Source organism: Rhopilema esculentum, chromosome 3, assembly GCF_057945365.1.
Source record: "Rhopilema esculentum isolate cy_ngs chromosome 3, ASM5794536v1, whole genome shotgun sequence".
Taxonomy (NCBI): domain Eukaryota; kingdom Metazoa; phylum Cnidaria; class Scyphozoa; order Rhizostomeae; family Rhizostomatidae; genus Rhopilema; species Rhopilema esculentum.
Window position 1 is genome coordinate 2554766 of NC_142817.1, and position 16992 is coordinate 2571757.

The 16992-nt window shown below is 36.4% G+C and overlaps 2 protein-coding genes across 2 annotated transcripts; one reads left to right on the forward strand and one right to left on the reverse strand.

Annotated features, from left to right (window-relative positions):
- Nucleotides 1-1302: 1302 nt before the first annotated feature.
- LOC148960493 (uncharacterized) lies at nucleotides 1303-8239 on the reverse strand. Its single transcript, XM_089112322.1, has 2 exons — nucleotides 7898-8239; nucleotides 1303-6101 (listed from the first exon to the last, which is right to left on the reverse strand). The coding sequence occupies exons 1-2, from the start codon at nucleotides 8010-8012 to the stop codon at nucleotides 5566-5568; spliced, it is 651 nt and encodes a 216-aa protein (XP_088968448.1). The 5' UTR covers nucleotides 8013-8239; the 3' UTR covers nucleotides 1303-5565.
- Nucleotides 8240-12785: 4546 nt separating this feature from the next.
- LOC135692931 (uncharacterized) lies at nucleotides 12786-16587 on the forward strand. Its single transcript, XM_065211281.2, has 3 exons — nucleotides 12786-13338; nucleotides 13956-14564; nucleotides 15173-16587. Exons 1-3 carry the CDS (start codon nucleotides 13123-13125, stop codon nucleotides 15779-15781), a joined length of 1434 nt encoding a protein of 477 aa, XP_065067353.2. The 5' UTR covers nucleotides 12786-13122; the 3' UTR covers nucleotides 15782-16587.
- The last annotated feature ends 405 nt before the right edge of the window (nucleotides 16588-16992 follow it).

Sequence of the window (16992 nt, forward strand, 5' to 3'; positions counted from 1 at the left end):
TGTTAAAAGGGCGTGGCTTAAATTTTTTTGGTTTATCCCCCCAGAGCTTAGTGGCTGGCGCCGCCATTGAACAACGGTCCTATTAAAATTAAATATAAAGCAAAAGGATCAAACTTACAAGAGCTGGAGTAAAAACTGGACGACAAGTGTAGGTTATAAGTCATAATTTTACAAGCGTACAATGGTGCATCCCCCAATAACTCTATTCTTCTTGTGGAACGTAAAAATGCTTCCTCATTGCAACCACAGGGCAAATCTTTCCTTGGATATCTCATGTAGCTTTTGTAACCCTATTGTTTTATCCTAAAACCCCTAGAAGTCCTCTTTTTTAGCTGAAATAAAGTACGAATTTTCCCCCGATATTAGCACTTAGCAGAAGCAAGGCATAATCTAAGTTCGATTTGATCTTTTCAGAACGATGTTTATGTGACATTCGACTGTCCAAAAACACCATGCATTGGCATCATACTTGAGCAAAAATACACGTGAAATAAGAAAGGTATTTTGCATAATACATGCTCTAAAACATTTCCTCTTGTTGTTTATGGTATCTCTAGATTGAAAATTTGTGTAGGTATTGTGCAAACCTACAAATAATAACTTATAACCTACGCTTGTCTTCCCTCAAACAAATAACAAGGTCACAGTAAACCTGGGCAATACTGCAATCAAATTCAGATTCAGAATAAAACCCTTACTTTCGTTTACGTAAATAAATTGTAAACAGAGCTCAACGTAAACATGGGGGCGTTTTGATAGGCGTTCGGGTAGTCTCGATTCGATAAGTTTTAATAACAAATGACGTCATACTGAGCGTGCGCAGATTATTATCACAGGATTGAATGTATTGTAGACAAACGCTAAAACCTAAGTTTTTAGCGCATTCAATGAATAAAGCTTAAAATCATTTGCTATTTCACGAAACTTATCAAAGCATGCTGTGGGCATGAATACTGAAACCTGATTTACCTCATTCTTTTCCAAAGAAGCTTCTCTACAAAAGCCGGCGAGGCTTTGAGCCTAAAGATATAGCTTTTAACAAAGCTAAAATAAACATACTGGTCTAGATATGTATTGATCTAGATCTTTGTTTCGAATACGTTTTATTGCAGAGAGGGATACAGTCCCAGCTTTTATGTTTTCTATTTTTTTCTTCCTGGTTGTTTCACGCCCTCGAGCGTTCAGATTTCCTAACGATACTGATATTGCTAATAATTCAGGGCCTCCGATGAAGGGGGGGGGGCCGGGGGCCTTGGCCCCCCCCCACTTTTTTGCAAAACAATAGAGTTTTTTCAAAATCTTTTGGTATGGGTGTTAAATTTTCCCTTGGCCTCCTCACTTTTCAACCTTTGTCGGAGCCCATGTAAAATTAAGAAATCGGATGATGACTAAGCATTCTATTACTTCTAAAATGGCCTCTACCTATCCAATGAGCTAATATAGCAAGTCCAATAACTATATGACATAAATAATTTGGAATGCAATGACCTAGCTACCCAAAGGATCAAATACTTTGACTCAACAGCTATTTCCTCTTTCTTGGATGTGATTTTTGTGTGATTTTTCAGTAATCTTATAATAATGACTAGTCTCAATTAGCATAAAGGTTTCTAAAGTCCCACTGTGGTATTTCTATTGCCCTTCAGTTACGTCATACTAAAGGTACAAATATTCTATGCATTATAACGTAGGTGTGTTTTTCAAGCTACACGCGTGATGTCTAGTTAATATGGCGCATTCTGTTTTTCACTCGTTCTCCGGCACAGCGGAGCGTTGAGAGAAGTGGGGGGTCTAAAAAAGTGGGGGAAGTTTAGAACCGAATAACAAGTGGCTTGACTGGTGATTCATTTGTTAATTTTTTTGCATTTTAGGCGAAAAGTGGGGGCTGTAGCCCCTCCAGCCCCCTTCTCCTCGGTGCCTGTTTCTACAATATACGCCAAATCTGTGGGGGCACTTTATTCAACTTTTTGAGTTAGGATGACGTCATTGTTAAGTTTTCTTTCATATATCGGATTCAAAGAGGGTTCTAAATCTAAACCCGGAGGATCTCAAAATTTAAATTCTCATTCAAAGGTTTTTTAACAATGGGGATCAATATGGGGAGTGAAGCCAGGGGCGTAACTTGGCCAATAGTTTTGGGGGGGTGAAAAGGGTTTCTGCCCTGCAAAAATGAGTGGTGCCCTGCAGACCTCGTAGCAACGGTTTGTCTATAGGTTACTAGTGAAAGCTTTACCAGTGTACACTGGTCTTTACCATGGACAAACTTCTAAGCAATAAAAACAAACTTGAGACTTCATTGCCTATGAAATTTTTATTTCTCTACGTGAGCGTAATTTTTTTTTTAAATTCACTTCATTTAACGTTGGTTTGCAAAATTAAGCTAATAAACAGCTAATTGGGGGGGGGGGGGGAGGTACATGATGTAGACAGCGCAACGAAATTTAGCCCAGTGGAGCTAAGAGTCGAGTTTAGTGAGGTAGGAGGACCCACCATGGTTGGGTCCGACGTGAAGAAATTTTTTGAAATTATATGTTGTAAAAGGGCTAAAAAGCATCTTTCAGACAAAAATTTACCAAATTACTATTGTGCTAAAAGAAGTGATTGTTTATTGAAAATATTATTGTTTATTGGGAAAAATAGGGAGGGGGATGTCATGCTAAAACTCTAGTGTTAGACGTTGGGGAAGGAAAGAAACGGCAACCTTTCGTTTCAGATTGCACTAAGTTGTGAATGACAGAAGGAAGATGTTGTTTTGATTGGGAGAATTTTTTTTCCTGAACAGAAATGTGCAGTTTCTTGTATCAAGAAGGCCATGTTTACACATCCAAAATTAAAACATTGCAATGATACAGAAAATGATTTACTGAATTAATGCAAATAAAAGAAAAATAATAAAAATATACGTGAAAAAGTTAGCAATTAGATGAAACGGTATCTTAACGATTTATTATGTTTTTTAGTTCATGCACTGTTAAAAAGTAATAGAAAAAATGATAAAAAAAATTTCTATCTTGACCAAAGTGAGGGACTTCAGCCCTTTATTCCCCCCCCCCCCCCCAGTGAAGCCGTGCTTGTCATGAAAATAATTTACAACTTAAATTAATTTGCATGACTCAACCTTGCCCTCATAAACATATGCATCAATCATTGCATCCATTGGCTATGACTTTCGGTAAGAAATGCTTTCGCTTTGCAAATAACGGAGCTTTTCCTTACATACCTGTTCCGTTCTCTAAAATGCAATGTCAGGAAGGGAGGTTCATAACAAATACGATATTTCCATTTCAAAATTCCTAAACGGCTTTTTACGAACTTCAGAGGTGGCATTTCTGCGTGGCAATAAAGCTCTTCTTGGCGCCCTGCGAAATCTTCGATTGCCCTGCGAAATCGACTATTTTTTGGATTGGGGGGGTGTCACACCCCCCCCACACCCCCCCGGTAGTTTCGCCCCTGAGTGAAGCCAAGGAAATTTTTCTTATGAATTCTGGACTTCAAGCTTGGATCACCTCTGCTATAGGAAGGGCATGGAGTAAATGAATAGGAAATATTTAAGTATTATTATTTTAGAGAAATTAGTGAAAATATAATTCTGCTGTTAGATACCATTCGATAATCAATAATTTACAGAAGGCATTTCTTGTTTGACTATCTTGATACAAGAAAACGTTGTTTGGGTCGAGCTTGATACCTCGATCTGCACTTAACTAGCAAATCGACAATTGACACCCTAGTTTTGCATTTGTATTCTTTCACACTTTCTTGCTTTTCAGAGGATAGATAGATAAACACAGGGTTTTTGTGTTCAAGAGGGGGGGGAGGGGGTGATGAGATCCAATTTGCAAAAAATGTGGGTGAGCTAGCCTTTATTTGCTGACAAACTGGAAATTTGCCTACGAAACACCAGTACACGACAAAAAGCTCCTCGTCTTTGCAAATTATTTTTTTTTTCAAAGGAGAGTGTCACAGGCCTCAAAGTAGCAACAGTCCTAGATTCACATGCGTTGCTTTCCTTGCCTTTGCATATCTTTTTTCCATTAAACAATTAACTCTTATTATTATGCTCAAGTCTTATTATGCTCAAGCAGTACTTTAGTTCCGTATTGAATATTATGGTTTTATGATTTTAGGATCACTTTTGGAGACACCGAAATACGTTGTTCTTAAAACTCTATTTGGCAGTGCTCGAGAAATGACTCAAGATGCGTCTACTGTTCGAAATTTTGCAGTAATAATCAAAGTTTTTGAACGTTTTATGCTTTCGAATATCAACTGTCAAAGAATAGCAGAGAAAAAAACACGCTGGATTAATAAAGATGCTGAAATCCATTCAGTCACACATAAACGTCTAATATGAACAGAATTGATAATTTCCTGTATTCAAATTTAAATAAAGTTTAGATTTATTCAAATATATTTGCTTGACAAAAATAATGGTATTTGTAAGTTAAGTTATATATAATGCGTTGATACAACAACAGATTAATAAAATGTACAGATTATCAATTCAAATCAAAAATTTCCTACTGTTTTAAATATTACAATGGTCAGTACATGGTCTTGCTGCAACCAGTTGCAGAAAATACGAGAGAAAGGAGGTAGGGGTGTTACAGAGTCAGCAAAACATTACGATCGCACGGGCAATGACCGGAGGAAGGTCCATGAAAAAGAATAAAAGCTCCTATGACACACCCAAGCCACGCCCACTTTCTATTGTTTTGTGAAGAAGGGTTGCCTTCTGGGATGCTTTTGTCTGGAGGAAGGTTAACAACATTTCTGGACTCTGAGGGGTAATTGATCCACACTCGAAAAAATCTTTGAAAAATAGCAAGAAGTTAAAAAATTGGTCATCTAAGAGGGCGCTGCCCACTGAGCTCCTAGAACTACACCCTGCTTCAGAAACTGAGACAAATAATAAGAGCATTACCCTCATTAAGATTTCCAGCTATACCAAGGAAGGATTTAATAAATATGCCATTATTATCTAAAAAGTACAGTATATACGTGTTCCTAAACTCGTGCACTACTGCCCTGCAGCAATGATTCAACCTATACTAACACTAGTATATATAAATATCTTCAAAAAGGGGACAAAATGAACAGCTGCACCACCTATTTTAACGTCATGACACTTGGGGGATATGAATTGGGGGCTATTAATTAAGGAACTTTCGAAGAGCCAATTTTCTAAATTAATGGCGTTTTTGCTTTTAAGAGTTAAAACAATAGAATCTCTGTTTCAAGGATGGTACTTAAAAAGATTTTCGTTACAGAATCTTTTTTATCTTGGGAACTTAGAATGAAATTATCAGTTGGTTTTTAATTTCGAAAAGGGGGGTGTTTATGCAACTCTTGCAATTGATCTCGAATAAATTCTTCTGAAATACCCCCATTCTTTAGATGCTATTTCTGACTTTCAAGCTTGCATAAGACAGGAGGGAATCAGCACAAGTCGTAAACATACGATATTTTTCAATGTCGCTATTGTTTTGTTGTAGAAGTGCATTAGAAATCTTGGAATTTACGCCTCTTCGTTTAATGAATAGCCCGGTTCAAAGGTTCGTGCTACTACCGATGACGTAAGCTGTGCCTCCTCACGTCGACCTTTCGATAGAACGCTCGTCCGCAAACCTTGCATGCGAAAGGCTTGATGCCTGAATGTCTTCGCGCATGGGTCAGCATGTTCGATGATTGGCTGAAGACTTTGCCACAGACGTCACATGTGTGCGGTTTTTCCCCAGAATGCATCAGTTCATGTTTTTTCATATCAGATTTTCGCAAGAAGCTCTTGTCGCATTTTCCACATTGAAATGGTTTGACGTTTGTATGTATCAAGCGATGCGTAGATAAACTTGACATTCTTTTGAAATATTTTCCACAAATTTTACAATTAAATTTAGTCGCACTTCTGTTTTTGGTTTTGATAAATGGTTGAGGTATGATAACTTCGTATTCCACCTCGTCGTCTGAATCAAACTGGCTTTCAAGTAGACTGGGCACAAGGTCGCCACTAAGAGGAGAGTGGGGTGAAGAACATGATGAAGTTTCACTTGATGACCCAGAATCTTCGCTGTCCACGTGCTTATAAGAAGGGATTTGGCAACCTATAAAGAAAGTTTTGTTTTATTAGGTGAACGCAGTCTGTTGACCGTTACATGAGAAGAGTTTTGTATGGAAGCGCCCGTTAAGGGTCAAGACACTGCCAGATTGCGCGTTTGCTCTTACTGCCTTTCACCCCACCCGCCTTTGAGAGCAAAGGGTTAACTTGCCTATACATTTAAAAAACATTAAGAAATGTTTAGACATTCTCCATAAAACCCCGTTTATAGAAAATTTAGCAATGTGCTTCTCTTGAAGAAATGAGAGATATTATTATGCGAAAAACTTTCAATCATTCAATATTCCAATTTTGATTGAAATTATTGATCAATTTGATTAAAGATATTTAAAATCTCTTAATATAATATTGTGGTACTAAATACAAAGTGATAAAACAAAGTAGAAAACAATTGGCTAGAAGATTTAAGGGCGGCGTGATTACAGCATTACGATACTTAGCAATGAATTATGTCAATTAGTAAAGAGAGGTTTTATGGAATGAAGGTAATTGCCACAACATGAACACAAAAGAAATCATCTTTAGAGAGAATTAGCTTTAATGGATTGAATAAAGAAATGCATCATTAAATTTTAATTCAAATACTGAGATCAATCCCAAAAGTATTCCAGCGAATTTCTCAAATGGATAATTGAGTATTTTTGCTGACAAGTTAAAAAGGAGAGCAATCAATTGATTCATCAATCAGTAACCAGGAAGAAAATAGCGTACTAACTCTAAACAATTATCTCTTATTTACAGTTCATTAGAGACAGTGAATCATCACTAATTAGATAATTTAAATGGCCGAGAAACCTTGATAATTTCTTGAACAAAGTCTTGTACGTGGTCGTACACGGAAGAAAAGTTCATTTAAGCTCATTAACAACTGACGTCATCGTCTACTCACAACAATGAAGTAGGCTGGGAAGAATTTTCTTTCAATGCGCCAATGCGGAAATTCTTTTTCCAAAACATAGGTCAGCAGACGCAAATTACATTAAAAAAGTTTCATGCCAAGGCAATTGCCATTTTTTTGCAGAAAAGTTGGTTGTTTATTACGAAGATTATAGAGAGCGAAATGAGTGAGTTCGAGGAGCAAATCACTCTAAGAAAAGCTCGTACACCTTTTGTGAAAATCATATTGTTTTATCTGAAAATCCCCAGAAATCCTTTGGTTTTAAGCAAAATCTCGTACGCTATTTGCAAGAGTGAATTGCCCCTCGAGTGAATTTAGGAAGAAGGGGGTTTTGGCTTAAAAACAAAAAGCTTTTGCCGTAATTTGAGTATCGATCGAAGGATTGACAATTATCGAAGGAATGTATTATCTCCCATAGCTGATAGGATGTTTTCTCTTTCTCGGATTATAGACTAGACTGAAATAATAGCATACAAGAGCACACAACAATTCAAGCTAGATCTTCTTATTGATAAATTTTTTCGTTACGAGTCAAATAAATCCAGGCCAATCAAATCGTACTGCATAAAATTAAACAAACAATTACAGCAGAAAAAAATACGAACAAAGTTAATATCCGCTGAGACATAGCTATAGATTAGCAAAAAGAAAAGACTTTGCATAACTGAACGATCATCTTCATAATTTCTATATTATAGGCTATAGACGGATTAAGGATGAGTGTCTCTTAAGTAAGTGGGTAAACTATAGAGAGAGCACCCCAACCCCTCTCCTCGCATAAAAAGCAGAGAAATCAGATTTCAAAAGGATTTACGATAAATCAACATAGGGTTCAAGAGCGTATAAAGAGCGTAAAAGGCAAGTATAATTGAAAGAATTCTTACCTTCGAAAATTCTTTTCTGTATCAACGTTTCTTGGGGCAAGTCATTATCAGAAATGTCTTCATTGAATTCAATCAGATCAGCAATATGTCTTCGAATTAGAAAAACTCGAGGCATCTCAGAATCAATTTCGTTCTCTAGAGGTATCTTGATTTCTCCCTGGTGAGTCCACAACTGACACCTTTTCCTTGTGCAATTGCTTTTGACAACTCATTACCTAAATTACTTTCCATTCTCAAGAATGATATCCTTCAGTTTGAATACGTCTGCCAATTTATGACTTGCAGAACAATAATCAAACTAAATGCCCTTGACAATATAAGTTGCCTTTTGTAATAAAAGATTGGTTTACCACGCAACGTTATAGACCTTTTGGTTTTACACAATACATCCGCATGTCGTCAGGGTTATGTCATTCGTGTAATCACTTCGACGTTGGGGGTTCTTCGCAACATCCTCTTTGAAGGAGCTTGTTATCGAGAGAGGGACGACGTGGCAAGGGGGCACGCGGGGATGCACGGAGGTTGTTGTCCCATGGCCCACGACAAATTAAGCAATTTTCTTTATTTTAAAATCGCATTTCCCTTTTCTTGACGATTCCTACCCAATCCCCGTTTCCCACACCTTTTCCAGCGTCTCTGTACAGACATTTGTAGGAATCAGGACAAAATCTCTCCCAACAAAATTTCATCAAAATCTTTGAGGACATGCCCCCTCTCCTGTGCTTGGTTTTCTGCCGTGAGGCACACCCGCCATCTATCCCAATCTTCAGCCCTACGCATGTTAACTACATACGTTTCTGTTCTGCTGTTATCTTTCTTACGCCCGTAATCGAACAATGTCATTCCTTCAAGGATGACAATGCTTACCTTTTTTCCAGATGGGTTTCTAAGAAATTTCAAGATCCTGAGAGTTCATTTTAGACTCCATACCTGAAAATTTTGCCCGAAATGCAGCTGTTTCTCTCACATTCTAATAATTTTCTCGCAAATGTGAGAATCGAAGTTCAAATCCCTAAAAAAATTCCTTAGAACGCTCTGCTGCTTCGGCACATTTTGAAAACATAAGCAGTTCACGTTAAAAAAGACCACAGAGCCTTATCTAGCATACCAACTAGGGGGCAATAATCCCTTCAGCCCCTCTGACTTGCAATTTCTTTAAACAATATTTCGTTAAACATTTCATATAAACAAAGCGTTGCCTCTGGTAACTTTTCTTCGGAAAGCCTATGAAAGACCGTCACCCCCACCCCCTATGATCAGGGTGTTATTGACAGTATTCAAAAACTTGTGTATTGATCAATAATTTAGGCAGGGATTGTGCATTCTGGGATAGCGAGATTACTTGATCTCTGAAGAGAAATCGCAATATTGATTTTGAATATTGCATGCCGTTCCCAAGAACATAACTTTCTCGTTTTCTGATTAAACATCCATACATGGCTATCTCCATGTTGCACTTAATTCGCAGTTAATTACATCGTAGGTGTTAAGAATCCTTTAATTACTAACATAATTGTTTTCCTTGATTCCAAACAACAATTGAGCATTCCAATTCCCACGTTGGCTTAGCAATAAAACCTATTTTTGACGGATGTCACTGGAATTTCCTCTTGAAGAATCAAAGCATTACATGTGAACGCAATAATTGATATTTTGAAAAGACAAGGAAAAATTGACATCCGATTTTCTAATTAATAGGTATTTACTCAAGAATCATAAATACGAAATCACGGTAAATATATCCTAAGATACAATGTGAGCTTTATCGGTAATCGCAATAGATGCAAAACCAGGAAAAAACTTAAGATTAATTTCCCTGTTTTTATATAACCTTCATTTCATGCTAAAATTAGAACCACAGCATGCGTCTTTGGCTATAAGGGGGTGCTGTTAACTTGTCTAGAACCTGATATTTGTATTTGTTTCTACCTAGCATCCGAAGGTAGTTTTTAGGACACTGAGAGGCTATGCTTATCGAGCAGTGTCCTGGTCCTTCCTCTCTATGTGACCAAACCTAATAATTCCTACGCCTGGAATTACTGTGAGCTGGCAACTCTTCCCACTCTGGGTGAAAGTTTGGTCATGCCAGGGACTCGAACCCTGGGCTCTTGGATCTGTAGTCAGCGCCTCTAACAACTGAGCCATCCTCGCATTTAAATCTGAAAGGAAAGCGCAGCGTGCATATTCTGAATAGAATAGGGAAGGGGGAGGGAGGGGAGGGAGCAGATCTTGGTATAGCTATTTGCAACATACCATGTTAGGAAATTTCTTTGGACACTGGCCCCCAGGCCCCAAGACACATGATAAAGTTGAGGACGCAACTCTTGGTATTAGATGGCGAGAAAGCACTTTTGTAGTAAATCGGCATGTGTATAAAAAGGTATTTCATCTCTCAGAGGACTTGACCGTCAATGAAACACGTGAACTAGAGGGGGCCCCTAGAGTTGTCCAAATGCATTTCTTTGTAAATTTTTGCTTCGAAACACTTCAGAATTTTTGGAGGGCTGCTCCTGTTTGCATATTGCCACAGGGTTGTTAAAATAAAAAAGGGAGATAGAAGAGATTTATAGAACGTGATTATAATACTTAAAACTTCCCTCTAATGATTATCGTTTCAGTAATCGGGGATAGATGGAAAATAATGATTTAAAAGAATTCCCTTAGTCTGGCGTTGAGATAAAAATGAGAAGGAAGCTTCACAAAGACAACGCAGACAACGGGTTATTTATGTTTAGTGAGTCAAAAGTAAACAAATAACGACGAAACTCTTCACATTAATGTGGATGGATATTGTTTATTAAAAAGCCAGGCACCGCGGAGCCCCACTTTTTGCATAAAATGCCAAATATCAAGTAATAAACTACCATCAAAGCCTCTTTTTATACGGTTTTAGCCCCCCCCCATTTTTTTCAGACCCCCACTTTTTTCAGCGCTCTGCGGTGCCAGTGCTCGAACAATACCAAAAAAAGGAGAATACCTTTTGGAAAAGATGGAGGGCAATGTAGATTCGATAATTCAAGGAAAACCCTAGAAACTGTGGAAATTACATGAACTACCTAAATTTCCAAATAAAAAAGCTTCATGTGAATCGTACCATCCTATCTGACATTACGATTAGAAATAGTTTTCAAGTAAGCATTGTGGCTTTCAAGGAATTTTCCTGACTCCCATTTTTCTCATTCTTCAAACCCACAAAACACTAGAAACTTTAATCTCATCAGTTGCTCCTTTTTACTTCAAATATCTAGAAGGATTGATGAATATTTCTTCGTAGACACCTGACCGTCACACAAATTTTTTACATTGTTTCACTGTCCTTTCGTCTTTCTACCAGATACGAAATGAATATTCAAGCAACATCGGCATAATATTATAAAATATGGGAGAAAAGAGATCAAAGTTAGGCCTTCTCATTTTCAAATTAACATCTACACCCAAATTCACAGGATTTCAGCAGTTTGACATATTCCTTTTTGAACAAGACTTTTAACTTATAAAATTTGATTATTGGCCATATTTTGGATTATTAAAATTTCAATTTCATTACAAATGCGTTACTGCAAGTCGTGCCCCAATTCAAACGTAAGACTCTAGTTCTCCTTCTTCTCGATGGGTGGGACGTACTTTGTGAAATGATCTGCCTTCAGAATTTATTTGTGCGTAATTTTATTTGTGCTTCAGAAGTTAGCCTGCGTACAGACTTTACAAATAGAGGAAATTGTACTACAAATTTGTATTAGAATTTCCTCTATTTGCAAAGTCTGCACGCAGGCTAAATTTATGTGTAATTATGTGTATAATCATTTATGCATATAATTAATGCGATCTTTACTTCAAAACTTATGTTTGTACAGTCCCTATAATATTATATTATTACATACTGTAGTTGAGGATTAGACATTAAAAGCTATACCTATAAGAAAATTAACCCATGTCAGGTTTTAGGACATTCTATCCATATCATGGGCTCCATATCTTGCACTCAAGGGAAAGGCTTAGCATGAGAAGCTTAAACCGAATTTGAAAACAAACGAGAAAGTTAAAGTGTCTCTTGATAAACGTTTGCACGAGAACTCCTGTCTAATGTTTAAACAACTGGGCCTTTCTAAAACTATCAAAAACCTGTCTGTGTTTATTAAAGCTAGTAATTATGTTCCATCTATTGCCTCTTTTGCTTTATTTTAAACTATGCTCATATTCCTACTTTAATTTTGACCTTTGTCATCGAAACGTTTCCAATTGTACAGTTGCTGAACTGCAATCAGGCTATAGAGATGACCAGGGAGAGATTAATCAGGCTAATCTGAGTTGAAAGCTAATTTGTAGTGAAAATGTTTAACAAATAGAAATAGGATGTACCCTCTCTTATTTTTCTATTTCATTTCAGTCTATATAATTTCAATTATTTTGATGTCAGCACTTAGAAACAGAAGAATGTGACTTTCAAAAATAAACTTCAAAAGCAATACAATATTTTTCATCGTGTTCTTTCGGACCCTTATTCTGACGTTTTATGCTCTAAGGAGTGTCAGACGAAAAGTCTTTTGCTTTTTTCAAAGCCATTTTCAAGTTCTGTACCGCCAAAAAACTGTTTACAAAAATAGGTAAAAATCGAACCCCTAAATAAAGTTGTTTTTCAGTAAAAGAACGAATAAACCAAAAATGTAAACTAAATCACTTGAAAATTGAAGCCTTCTTTTATAAAATTGCTTTCTTTTTGCGCTGTGACTTATTTTGCTTTTTTATGACAATGAGATTAAAGTCTTTAACATTTCTTCAAAGAAGAGGTATGGTATGATCTATAATGCATGGTCGATAAAACTGTTCTGAGGTCTGTCACGCTTTTTTCTCAGTGTCTTTTTTGTAATATTTCAATGGACAGTGAAACTAGTTATCTCTACCTACAGTTTTCCCACGAGATACACGTTCAAATATTTCTCAAGCAGCAATTTTTTCGGTATGCTTGATATGTTGTGACTTTGAATCTATGTGTTTTCAAAATCATACTGTTTTTAACAACAATTGTTAATTTTTATTAATTTATAGTGAGTTGCAACGAACAGTTGTTGCCAATAAACAGTCCAGCCTCGTTTAAGTAATTCATTACGAGGCATTTGCCGCCAAGTGAAGATAAAGGATAAAGAATGCATCTAAGAATGCATATTTTGAATCATAGTCTATAGAATTAGGACAATGTTTGAATGGGAAAGACATAAACTATCACAATGTATGCTCTTACAGTGTTAATATTATGTATTTGTTTCGAAATAATTGCATCGGACCGTCGAGTGGTTAGGCCCCTTAAAGAGAACGTAGTAGTATCAGAAAGGCGTCTATTGCAGATTAACGGAGATGAACCGAGTGACTTAACTGTTGCAACATACAACATATGGAATATAATGTTTCACTGGGAAGTTAGAAAGTTGCACATTGCTGACTTAGTATGTAGAATATTTTTATTTCACCCATTAGCAGAAGATTGCTGAGTGCAAAACAAAATTCACACATTTTTTATATGAAACATATAGCACTCCAGTTTCTTATAAGGCAAATTTAAGTACTGTTTGTTTCTTAAAAGTTTCTTAATTTAGATGTCAATATTTTTTCAGGGCGCTTATTTTTTATTTTTCCAACCAGAAATTTTTTTGCTTCTTACTAGAAACTAAATAAGAGACTTTTCATCCTAAGAATTAGTACAAAAATGGTAACAGAACAGGACCAAACTAGTATAATAACAACTAAGGTGTGTTGGGGCGGGGTTCATAGCTACAAATATTATAACTTTTATTGTAGCATTCTCTAAAAAAAGAGATTTTCCTGCTGTTTGAAACTTTTGTATTTGGATGAGTGAAGCATTTTTTTGTTCTTTGCTGTTTGCCAACCAGCTGGTTACATTGTTGGATTTTAATGAAATTCTGGAGTTCCCTCCATTTTGTGCTCATTTTGAGCTCACTGAACCTGGATTGTTTAATACCAGTAGCGTAATTTAATTTTCAAGTTACAGTTTTTGTTTCCGTTATGCCATTCTCAAAAGACTTTATATCCATTATTCTAACAGATAGACACACATGACATTGATATCATTGGCTTCCAAGAGGTACGCGCTCATAAAGATACACAACACAACCAACTGCATGATCTTCAAGAACTTCTTCCCAAGTACAAATGGAGTCTCTTCCACCCAACTCGTGTAGTAGATCAAAATGGTGTCTCTCGCCCACCTGGTTGGGAGGTGGAAGGCATAGGCATTTTAAGCAGACACAGGATTTTATCATATCATGCAGTGAACTTGTCAAAGAGTGAAGGAGAAGACTCCACACAAAGGGCAGTTCTTAGTGCCCAAGTTTCAGTTGAAGGGGAAGAGATATCTGTAGCAGTGACTCATTTCTCATATGATAGAATCTCCCAATGCCAGAATGCTTGGGATGTATTAGGGTATCTTCACAATGCGAAAGCTGACAAGATGATTGTCCTTGGGGACTTCAACATCTATAACAATTACCAATGGCCAATGAAGTTATTGGCTACTGGAAAAGTAGATCCAAAATCACCAACTGTTTGTAAACTTAGAAAGAAACCTTGGTTCCATGGACAATCTGATTATGAATTCAAAGATGCATGGACTGATCTACATCCAAGAAGTAATGGGTACACATTCAGTAACATGGTAAGATGCGTGTTAGAAAGCCTAAAACTTTTAACAGTCTCTGCTTCATTATCATTAAGAATTTGCAAAACAGATAAAAGACATGCTTCTGACATTGGGAAAGCAGCAAAACTCCACAATTTAATATGTTCGTAGATAATGTAATCATGATGCTATGTTTACAGTAGAAATAAGCACATTCATTTCTGACCTCAAGAGCTGCCAGTGAGCAGCAGTGATGTTTACTGGCACACCTTGTCACGATTTCATACTTCTTGATTGTATGCAATGATGAAGCTTGACTTTCCAGACTATTGGGTAGAGGGTCATAAAGTGTAAAATGTACTGATGAAGACATATATTAGGAAAAATTTAGGTGCTGTTTTACTCGCAAATAGATAATTTAACTGTCCATTAAAGGAATTTGTGGACCAACTGAAGATTTATCAAGAATTAAGGGTGTCACACCCCCTATACCCCCATTACCTATGCTCTTGTTGATCAGTCAAATAATATATGCAAGCTGTTCCATCATATAGCTATTCATTGATAAGAAAACTTTTTATAATCCACTGTTTTTGCTAGATAATTCTTTCACCAATCATCTCATTTTTGTTTTCATCTTACAGCCACAGCCTGGGTTCAAAAGTCGCCCAGATAGAATACTTTTATCAAAACCAGGATTCAAGCTTGATGCAGTATTTACTCTTGGCCATGGTAGTGAATACAGGCGTGATTATCAGAAAAATCTTTACATTGCCCGCTTGAACTCAATACACAATGCTGCTCGCTTCCAGACTGAAGGAAAATTCTTTGACAGCTCTTGTTATTGGGATTGTGGACCACATGGAATTTGTAGGTGTGGCATTTGTGTCCAGAAAAGAAATGATGAATGTGATGAAATTTTTTGCTCTTCCTGTGGACCAGCTCGTCTGAGATACTATCAATTTTTGCAGGCAATATTCATCATTTTAGTATTACTGTCAATATTCAGTTTGTTTATCCTTATTTCAAAGTGTGTCCTACTGGATGCAAGGCCAAGAATTTGTGCACAACTGAGCAGGTCTGTACTTGGAAGCAAATATTTTATTTTAACAATGATCATTGGAATGTTTGCTACATATACATTTTTCAAATGGAGCCATGCAGATGTGATAAACTTAGTATCTTCACAAATACCAGAAGAACTGTTTCCATCAGACCATTTGATGGTTGTTGCAAGAATTGCTATTGAGTAGAGGAACCAGCCATCAGTTTCACAAATTTGTATTCTATATTTTCCTAATATGCTTTTAGTGGGGGCATTTGGCAACTCCAAGCATGCAGAAATAGTAATTCAACATGGTATCTATCTACCCAGCATATGACAGAACCTTGAAGGTTTGGGACCAATGTGTTGCTTTGCACATTCAAAATTGAAAAGATAATTAAATGATAGACCAACGCATATGCAAAGAGCTTATTTATTTAATATTTATGAAGTGAATATGGCAACAAATAATGGAAGGAGACAATTGAAACTCAGTTTACATTTATGTTTAATATTTTATACAAAGTACTTAATTTGAGACTAATTTTCACTAAAACATAATTTTTATTGCACATCGACCCTGGTTTATTGAGCCAGTATTAAAACCACAAATGGTTGTTAAAGAAAAATTATTATGACAATGGTGATGATGATGACAAATTATCAAGCATGAAAGTTAACTTGTTTTGCTAGCACATTGTAATTTTAATAAGCCTTGTATCATTAAAAATGCAAAACCATGGATTTTTTAGAGAACTACGTACACATATATGACAAGATTCCTCCTTGAATGTCCAAATCAATTTGAGTAATCAAAAATGCCCCACTATTTTTATCTCAAAGGATACAATTATTTCCAGTTTAATTCTACCCCTACTTCAAGAAAAGGGACAACTAGTTGAATATTTGTTGAAAACAGAAACACAATTTCCAATGACATTGATACTTTTGATGTTGCTAAATACAGCAGATATAGCAAAAGTTTACACTTTGTACAAACTACCCAGTAAAAACTATTATAGCTTTGTGGTTCAACTTCTTATAAAGCAAAATGTTAATAAAGTCAAAATCCTGAAGGTTAAAACCAAGGTTGAAATGTTTTGTATCTGAAAAAAATAGCCACCAAAGGAAGACATTAAGAATACAGCCACTTCCCTTTACATAATATTAGTGTTTTTTACAAATTAAAAATAAATTCAACTGGACTCCTATGGTTATTTGGTGAATTCAACCAGAGCTTGTTTAGCCTGTGTGCAGACTCAACTGGTTTTCATGTGGAGATGAATTTAGTTGAATGGAAAATTTAGGGTTTCACTGGGACAGAAACAAGGAATTTTTCCATCAACTAAATTTCCAATCAGCTAGATTCATCTCTCGGAAAACCAGTTGGGTGTGCACGCAGGCTAGAGCTTGTTAGTA